Raw genomic sequence first — 10,380 nt, 5'->3', positions numbered from 1 at the left:
GCAGTGGTTAGATCAATAGTTTAGCGGATGTTATCCGAGGGCTAAAATAGCTTCTCATGCATTGCTATTCCTCTACTTGATCATACCAGAAAAGGGAGGCCAGGATTACATAGATCTTCATTTTTATTTCTTTCTTAAAGATGACTGTGATTAATAAGACACTAGATAAATTGAAGCAACCACAGCTTTTACAACAAAAACATGTTTTAAAATATCTTTAGTCATTGGCGCCAGGTACCAAACAACGGTGGCAGATGATAAAAACTAACAGACAGATCACCTTTTACATAGGCAACAACTTTTATTACACTGTTTGGCATTGAGTGCTTTAGAACGATACAAAGATTCTCACTTCCAAAGCAGAAATGCAATTTGGGTAGTATTAGCAGATCTTTAATTTCATTTAAAAATTTCATTTATAAGTGGCTACATTATGATGAGATGTTCTATGACAATAATCACTTTTTGTGGTTATTATTATTATGGAACAATGAGAATTTCTGTTAAAAAGAGGATATTGTGGACACTTGCTTGTACTTGTAAATACCGTGAAAAAGGAGTAGGCAGAGCTGAGGAAAATGCCCATCGTGGGAACAGGCAGCCTTTGGAAAGGATGTTCTTGACTCAGTCATCTCCTCCACAGATCTTTAAGAGTGTGATCTCATAGTCTCCAGAAGTATCCGACTGCAAGGAACACGACAGGCGGAGAGAAGGAGAGACACAGCGTAAATAATGAGGGGACCATGGATGAATCGAATTCTGCAGCACTAGGGCAGTCACCGGCGTGGGAAGCTCACGACCTGTACCATTTAGTAATATACACCTGCAGTTCCACCATCCAGTCATATCTGTGGGAAATCGCGTTTTAGCCTAGCATCTTCTTAACAATATACAATACTTAAATTCTGCGTGATATATTGTGGTTAAATGTCAACTCGGGTTTTTTAAAAAAGGAAGAGTACATCAATTACATAATATTACATAACCTTTATTTTCTCACCAAACTTTAAAAAATATTTTATTATATTTATATTAATACTTATCAAACACTTGCTCTTCTAAAGGTTAACTACTTTAATCCTTACAACAACTGTGTAGTAGGTACCGTAACTATCTCCATTTAACCAAGAAGTAATATGAGAAAGACAGAAGTTAGGATATTTATCCCAGATTGTAGAGAATAAGCACAGAATCAGAATTCAGAGCCAGTTAACCTGGCTGCTTAACCCCATTCTATACTTCCTGACTTAAGAAAGTGAAATGAGCCACCTTCCTATAGAGTGTGTTTCCCAGTCCCTCTCTCCTAGGATAGCCAAAAAAGATTCAGAAAAGATACCATGTATATGCTGTGCTCAGTTGTGTCCAACTCTCTGTGACCCCATGGACTGTGGCCCACCAGACTTCTCTGTCCATAGAACTCTCCAGGCAAGAATACTGGAGTGGACTGTCATTTAGTATTCCAGGGGTCTTCCCAGCCCAGGGATCAAACCCATGCCTCCCGCGTCTCCTGCACTGGCCAGCAGATTCTTTACCACTGAGCCATTAGGGAGACTGAGGCTTAAAGTACAAGTTGCCATGTCTGTTATGTAAAAGAGGCAAAATGTTTGCATAGCATCTGTGATAAAACTTGGCTTTTGACCAAGATTGCTTAAAATCCTCACATTATTCTTATTTGATTCAAGGCAACTTCTTATCAGTTAAAATGTATATTGTAGTAAGGTAGAGGAAGCAATGAAGAAGGGTCACTTAGAGAAGAGACTAAGCATTGCTTTCATAATAAGACACAACAGGCCTTAATACACATTCTTCTGTTTTACATAAATTTTAGTTTTTAAGTCTTGTTTTGCCCTGTATAATGATCTCTTGAATCACTGACAAGTCAGCAATGCTCTGGCTTTGTATTAAAACAGCTCCCTCTAGCCATCTCTGATCAAAGTTGTAAACAAGTATTAGGGGTTTTATTAGTTAGCTGAGAAAATACATCCAAGTAGTTTAAAACAGAACTAAACATAACATTTTGATCCACTGTAGACAATAAATGTTCATCCTTTTCTCCTACCTTTATTCCTTTATATCTTTCAGGAAAATAGCTATTCTTTTTAAAAAGAATTTTTTTGACGTGGACCACTTTTAAAGTCTTTATTGAATTTGTTACAATATTGTTTCTATCTTATGTTTTGTTTTTTTTTTGCCACCAGGCATGTGAGATCTTGGCTACCTCATCAGGGATCAAACTCAAATCCTCTATATTGGAAGGTGAAGTCCTCTATATGAATAAAAAATTCTATTTTATGGAGTTTTAGAAATTGTTATCCAAAAATATCAATGTATTTTCAAAACCTTTAAACATAATTTACAGCTTCCTAATTAGGCCATATTAATTGTTCTTAAGAAACTAAATGTTTCTGTTGGCCTATTTTTAACAGTGGTACTGGTGGTTCTCTCCTCTCCCAATCTTTTTCCATTCTGACCACAACAAATCCATTCTAGGCTCTCATCTCTTGTCATTAGCTTCCTTGGATTCTTGATGCATATTTTCCAAGGTGTTAATGCTTCTTGTTTTGGGAAATGGGTTCAATGACCATCATACCCATTAAGCAAGTAGCCCTCTCTTATCCTGTAAATAGTTCTGACTTTTCTTCCTTCTGCCATCTCCACTTCTGTCTTCTTTGTAGACTCATCCTCCACTCTTTAGCCAGTCACTGCTAGTAATGCTTAAATCCCAATTTATCACTTAAAATTCGTATTACATCTTCTCTGAATCTATATTTTCTCCCTAGAGAATTTGCATGCATGTCCAAAGATTCAGTGACACAATTATTTCTGAAAATACATCCCATACCACTAGCTACAACTCGCCATCTCTATTTGCATGTTTTGAAGCGTCAGTTACAAATTGTAACTTGCCATGAGCATTTGGCATCTACCTCTACAAGGGTTAAATCATGTGCTGCTGCAGGAAGCTGTCCTTCAATATCCCCTGGAGGAAGTTCAGGGTGGAGGTCAGGAATGAGCCACGGTACTCCGGGAAAACTAGCAGAACAGGTCTTCAGACAGACATTTTTAGGAACTAATTTTATGAACCCAATCCTTGCATTTCCTCATATCTAGAAAATCACTAAATCCCTTCATCGTGACATCAGGTCCTCATGACTAGCAGAAAACCTTCTGTAAAATAAGCGCTTGATTCCATGAACTCCCCTTTAACCAAAATCACATATGTATTGACCTTCCCCACCTCCACCTCTTTGGAGTAGTTCCTCAGAGCTATCTGAAGTGAGATTCCCTGGGCTGCAGTCCTCATTTTGCCCCAAATAAAACATAATTCGCAACTCTGACGTTGTGCATTTGTTTTTAACTCGACAAAAGACATCTCGAACTTAACATGTGGAATTTTCTCCCTGACTCCCCGCAAAGGGAAAAAAAAAAAAAAAGAAAAACCACTAAAAACCTGATCTACTTGTAAGGAAAGAAGTGTGTGTGCTAAATCACTTCAGTTGTGTCTGACTCTTTGCGATCCTATGGACCGTACCCCTGCCAGGCTCCTCTGTCCATGGGATTCTCCAGGCAGGAACACTTGAGAGGGTTGCCATGCCCTCCTCCAGGGGATCTTCCCGACCCTGGGATCGAACCCAGGTGTCCTGCAGCCCCTGCACTACAGGTGGATTCTTTACCACTGAGCCACCTGGGAAGCCCCAGACACCTGGGAGTCATCCTCAACTCCTTCTTCCTTTTCACAAGATGTCATATTGAGCCATTTGAAGTTTTAACTCCTAAGTATCTTTTGAGTCTTTGCTTTTTCCTCTCTTTGTATTAGCAGTAGCTCTGCACTAACCATTTTGAATCAGAGCTACTCTAATATGACTAATACAGTAGCCCGTCACTCCACACCCCTTCTATCTTATGTCCAATTCATTCTCCATGGTCACGAGATCTTTTCTAAACATACTTCTGGTCATGACACTATGTGCTTAAAATTGAAACACTTCAATGGCTTCCCATCACTCTTAAGCAAAAGATAAATCTTTAAACATTGCCAAAAAGGCCCTGCACAATCCGGTCCCTCCAGCCTCGTTTTTCATTACATTTCTTCCACCATGAGGTCTTTTCACTCATGACTCCTTTTGTTAGAATGCTCTGCTGAATTCTGACCCCTACAACCTTTGCCTTGTTAAGTCTAATCATTTTCAGATCTGAATCAAAACCTTCCTGTAGGTCAAACCCTCCTGTTATGTGATCTTACAGCACAATCTCTCTTTCCTTTACATTGAACATGGCTGTAATTTTACATTTATTTCTAATTCCATAAGGGCAGAAAACTTTTTTTCTTTACTTATAATTGTTACTCTGAGCCTGGCACATAATATACTTTCAGTAAGTATTTTAAATTGAATGAATGGAATACCAATTTCCTGTTCTCAAGGCTCTCTTTCAACTGAATGGATCTTGCCCCTGAGATTGTATTTTTCCATATTCCCAAGGTAGGCTCCTAATTAATCAAGCACCTTATTAATACTTATCCTTCTGCTGCTGCTGCTGCTAAGTTGCTTCAGTCATGTTTGACTTTGTAAGACCCCGTAGACGACAGCCCACCAGGCTCCCCGATCCCTGGGATTCTCCAGGCAAGAACACTGGACGGGGTACTTATCCTTCTACGTCTCATCAAACATGTGTTTCTAGAGCACTCACCTTTCAGACTCTATTGACCAGCATAGCACCAGGCTCATAAGGCACTCCGCACATGCTTATTAACCTGAAAGGTAAGCTTCAGACTCACTTCCCTAAGAAATGTGCCGTGTGCTAAGTCGCTGCAGTTGTGTTTGACTCTCTGCGTCCATACAGACTGTAGCCCACCAGGCTCCTCTGTCCATGGAATTCTCCAGGCAAGAATACTCGGAGTGGGTTGCATACTCCCCTTCTGGGGATCTTCCTGACCCAGGGATGGAACCTGTATCTCTCCTGTCTCCTGCATGTGCAGGCGGGTTCTTTACCCCTAGCGCCACCTGGAACTCGTGTACCAATGGAAGAGACGTGGGTTCAGTCTCTCAGTTGGGAAGATCCCCTAGAGTAGGAAGTGGCAACAGACTCCAGTATTCTTGCCTGGAAAATTCCATGGACAGAGGAGCCTGCCGGGCTTCAGTCCGTGGGGCTGCAAAGAACTGAACACAACTGAGCGACTAAACACACACACAGCGCCACCTGGGAAGATTCTCTATCTAATCCCAAACATCTGTTACTCTCAATTCCTCTATTACTCCTCTAGACCCCATGTCCAATATTTCATTTTATGCTGTTTCACATTATTTTGTCAGCCTACTTTATCCTTTTTTCAAATTTCTTTGCACTTACAATCTCACATTTTAGCAAGTAGTACCAATATGAAATATGATGATTATCTTTAAATTGCTTTATTTATGTCCACCTCAATTTACACATAAATTAGGAACTAACTGAGGGTAGCTACTACATTTTCTCTTAAAGACTCTGGAGTCAAGTTATTTTTTAGATAGATACTTAATTTGTTGATCAAGAAAATCTACCAAAAACTAATTTCATCCAATTTTTTAAAATGTCTTAGTATTAAGAGACACACATTTGTTTTTCAGTTACTTTCTTCCTCTTCTCCCCTCCAGTCATCACCTAAGGTGTTAATGAGCAGAGAAATGTCTAAACTAAAGGCAGAAGGAAGAGGAAGACAGAAGCCAAGGCAAGGATGATAGACAAAACGATTCTATTCATCAATATCAAAAACGTAATGAAATTACTTAATAATCTATGTTAGGCAACAGAAATGAAGAAACCTAAGATAATTTTAAATTACACACTGAACTCTTCAGCAATGGATTTTTCTTTTCTATCAAGATACACATTGCTTACATGTTTCCTAATACAATAAGCTTCAATTACCCAGGCCATCTGGAGAGGGAGAGCTATCAGTTAATTGAATTTTCTGGTTTGCCAAGGGTGAACCAAAGGACCTCTTCATGTTTCAACCTTGTTACTGGAAATCTTTATAAAATGTATGTGTCTCCTTTTCTGCCTTGGTAAGTACAATTTAGTTAACTTTATTGTATCTTCCTCTGTTGATTGAAACTATTGTAATGTGTCAGAATCGATTCAAATTGCATTGAGCGTGAGCAGTTGATGAAATCTGTGCTAAGCCCCAGGCGCAACCGGACAGTGGCCTTTTCGAATAAATTTTCTTTTTCAACTTAAGCATGTATCTTTTCCTGCAAAGGTTTAGTACAAAAACAACAGACAGCTCACATTAAAAAAAATAAAAATGATTTTGATGAGCAAATCTAGTTGACTAATTGAGGTGCAGTGGAAGTCAATTGATAATATTTACCAAAATTCCCTGTCCTTAGAGATAGTGAAAGACAGGGAAGCCTGGTGTGCTGCAGTCCATGGGGTCACAGAGAGTTGGACACGACTAGCAACTGAACAACAATAAAAATTACAGGTGTACTGACATCTGTCTCAGCACTCCTATCTACTATTGAGCACTCATCCTTCAGATACACTTGTACCTGATAAAATCACACACGCGTATTGCAGTGTTGTTTAGAATAGCAAGAAACTTGAAACATCTGTTGATGTGGTAGGTACAAATATACAAGTAATGGAATGATATGCAGCTGTTAAAAAGAATGAGAAAACTTCCTCGCAACCTGAATGTCCATCGACAAAGGAATGGATAAAGAAGATATGGTACATACATACAATGGAATATTACCCAGCCATTAAAAAGAATGAAATAATGTCATTTGCAGCAACATGGTAGACTTAGAGAGCGTCATACTGAGTGAAGTAAGTCGGACAAAGAAGGAGAAATATTGTAAGACATCCCTTATATGTGGAATCTAAAAAGAAATGATACAAATGCACTTACTTACAAAACAGAAAGAGATTCACAGTCTTAGAGAATGAACTGATGGCTGCCGGCAGGTGGAAGGGTGGAGGGAAGGGACAGTTAGAGAGTTTAGGATGGACATGTACATACTCCTGTATTTAAAATGAATAACCGATAAGAACCTACTGTATAGCACATGGAACTCTGCTCAATGCTATGTGGCAGTCTGGACAGGAGGGAAATTTGGGGGAGAATGGATACATGTATATGTATAGTTGAGTTCCTTCACTGTTCATCTGAATCTATCAAAACATTGTTTATCAACCAGCTATACTCCAATGCAAAATAAAAAGTTAAAGAAAAAAGAATGAGAAAGCTTCCTTCCTGAAATGAAAAGAACTGCAAAGTGCAGAATCATGTTATCTTTTGTGTAAAACAAAGAGGAAATGTAAAATACATACTTTTGTTCTACTGCCAGAAAGAATAACTGAAATAAATTAAAACAGTGCAATATAAGAAAACAGACAAGCAATCTGCATATGCAATTCACAAAAGAAGAAAAATCAGTGGCCACTAAACCTAAAAAAAATAAAATGTTGAGTGCCTTTTATGTACCTAGGATTTTAGAGCTGAAAAATAATTACTGTCTTTAAGAAATATTTTGTCACTCTTTGTTTGAGGTTTCTTTCTTTCTTTTTTCTTAATCTTTAGGTTGGAATAGAATTGCTTTACAATGTTGTGTTAAGTTTCTGCTGTACAAAACATGAATCAGCCATATGTATACACATACACCCTTCCTCTGAAACGTCCCTCCCAGCCACCCCTATGCCATCCATCTGGGTCATCACGAGCATCAGGCTGAGTTCCATGTGCTACACAGCAGCTTCCCACTGGCTGTTTCACCCAAAGAAGTGCATATATGTCAATGCTACTCTCTCAGTTTGTTCCACTCCCTCCTGGTGTCCACAAATCCATTCTCTCCCTCTGTGCCTCTATTCCTGCCCTGAAAATAGGTTCAGCAGCACCATTCTTCCAGATTCCACATTTTTGCATTAATACATGACACTTGTTTTCCTCTTTCTGACTTACTACACCCTGTATGACAGACTCTAGATTCATCCACATCACCACTGACTCAAATTCACTCCTTTTTATGCCTGACAAATAATTCAAAAAACACATTTACACACTGACAAGGAGAGAGAAACCTAACTCATGAATTGCCATGATTTGAGGATTATAAGGGAAAGACGACGGGTAGAGAGGGGCAAGATATGTTTTGCTATTTTTAAGAAGAGACTTACTTTAATTGCTGAATACAGGGAGTAGCCAGAAAGCTTCTTAAACTCTGCTCGAATGTCCAGAAGGTCAATTTCTGATCTGGAAACCATTATTCGGTTCAGAGTAAACTCATCAGTTCCGGCACCCTGTTAAGAAATGCAAGTGTCCACGAGACCAATCTCATTGCTCACAAAACAACACATGGATCTCTATTCATGAGACACTGATCATGGTACACTAACTATTCAACCACAGTGACTCCTTCTCTCATTTTTCATCAAACACCCTCATTCATTTATTCAAGAACATTTTCTGCCATTGCATTGCTAAATGCTGAAAACAGAGATGAGACGCCCCTGTTAAGCTTTCAGTTTTGTAAAGGATACAGGTGAGAAAATGGGCCATTACAATAAAATCTGATATATGGGAAGTGCTGGGTACTATGGAAGCATGTGTTAGGGAGGCCTACCATATTCAAATCAAGGATTAGTAAAGGACTGTTTGAGAAAGTGGGATTTAAGCTGGGGCCAACAGTCAGCCAGGAGAAGAAGGAATGGAGTTATTATGCAGAGGGAAAAAAAAATGTTTCAATATAAGATACAGCATACGTGACACTTTAGGGCAAGAAATAATACCACATTTACGGATACATAAGTAATAAGAAGGAACAGCAAGAAATATATCTGGAAAGGCCAGACCTTATAAACCATGAAATGAAATTCTGACTTCATCCTGAATGTGAAGAACTATTTGTAGTCTGTTAAAAATGAGTGTGTTGAGATCAGATCAGATTTGTAATTTCAGAAGGTTCCTTTGACAGCAGCAGTCTGAAGAATGGATTTCAGGAAAAGAGTAGGATGAAGATGACAGAATAAGACTGGAAGCTTTGAGATCCATCCAGAAGTGATTATATAACCAAGAGAGAGACAGAAAGCGATGTTGACGGCCTGATCTACAATAATGGTCGTAGGGATGGAGAAAATTGGTAAGATTTAAGAGATGCTCGTAAAGGTAGACTGACAAATCTTAATGAGGTTTGAGAAGAAAGAGGGAAAGAGAAGCATAGAATTTCTAGCTGAGCAGTTAGGTGGATATTGACACCATTCATTTATTCGTTCAACAAATGCTTACTGAGCACAACAAATGCTTACAGAACACACACTCTCATGGAGTTCTCGCTGATGGAGGTGGACAGGAAGGACAGTAAGTTAGTGGTACTGAGAACGATGGGGTGGAATGTGAGTGAAGGAAGTCAGGTGACCTGGGTAGACAGGGAAGACCTCTCTCAGGAGGGCGCATGAGCTGAGACCTCAGAGATGAGAGGAGGCAGCCATAGATAGATCTGGAGGAGACACACACCGGGCAGGGAGCATGACAAACGCCAAGACCCTGACATGGGTAGACGCTTGGAGTAATCACGGAACAGAAAGAAGGCTGACGTGGCTGAGCTGTAGAGATCAAGGCTGGGGAGGAAGGCTAGTTCCTATCGGTGTTATCCACTGAGATGACTGAAGGCAGGAGGCAGAGCAAGACTGGGATGGGAGGTGACGAAGTGCTGTGTTTATTGCAGACACAGCTTTGAAAGGGCACGTGGATTTCTATAGGAAATGTCCAGGAAGAAATTGCAGTCAGCATCTTCTGCATGCCAGGCTCACTATGAGGGTCTGAAGATATAAACGAGAAAGAACTGAACAGATTCACAGAGCTCCCCGCCTAGAAGTGACAGCAGATGAGAAAACACAGGGTTTCTACATCCTGAAAGGCGGCTAGCTCAGTGTGGGTTAAGTAAGGTGGCTAGAGAGGCCACTGGATCACGTTTGAGGGCTGTTGTCCTAAAACCAATCAACTGCCTACATTACTGTGAAGCGGGAGAAATAATTTAGTCAGCACTTCAGTGCACCTACCTCTGTAATGATTAGGAAATTCATTATCAACCTATGAGCCAAATTAGTAGACAGATTAGCTACAAAAGAGAACTCTATCAAAATGGAAAAGAAATAGGCCATCAATATTAAGTGATAGTTTTACATTTTCCTTGAGGGAAGCTAAGAATATAAATGAAATTTCCAGACCAACCTTCAAAGCTTGGTACAGTCTTTCAGCTAAAAAGGCAGGCGTGTTCCTTGCACAACGAACTGTTATAAAAAAGCAAAGTAATGTTCAGTTTCATTTAATAGAAATTGAGTTAATCTATAGTAATACATTTTTAAAAAAGATTCTTTTTGGGTAACCATACCATTCTCCTC

General features: G+C 39.4%; 1 protein-coding gene across 2 annotated transcripts in view; it reads right to left on the bottom strand.

Moving 5' to 3' along the window:
* Positions 1-233: 233 nt before the first annotated feature.
* Positions 234-10,380, bottom strand: part of ANXA3 (annexin A3) — a 74,528-nt gene continuing 64,381 nt past the window's right edge. For both annotated transcript variants that reach the window (XM_052642069.1, XM_052642068.1), the window contains exons 11-13: positions 10,211-10,269; positions 8,158-8,280; positions 234-684 (exon numbers count right to left, since the gene is read on the bottom strand). In XM_052642069.1, the coding sequence (XP_052498029.1) occupies positions 625-684; positions 8,158-8,280; positions 10,211-10,269 (242 nt within the window). In that variant the 3' untranslated portion in view covers positions 234-624. The remainder of the gene's footprint in view (positions 685-8,157; positions 8,281-10,210; positions 10,270-10,380) is intronic.

Source organism: Budorcas taxicolor, chromosome 6 (assembly GCF_023091745.1).
Source record: "Budorcas taxicolor isolate Tak-1 chromosome 6, Takin1.1, whole genome shotgun sequence".
In the NCBI taxonomy this organism is placed as follows: domain Eukaryota; kingdom Metazoa; phylum Chordata; class Mammalia; order Artiodactyla; family Bovidae; genus Budorcas; species Budorcas taxicolor.
The sequence above is the reverse complement of the archived record's forward strand: the minus strand, read 5'-3'. Positions and strand labels throughout refer to the sequence as shown.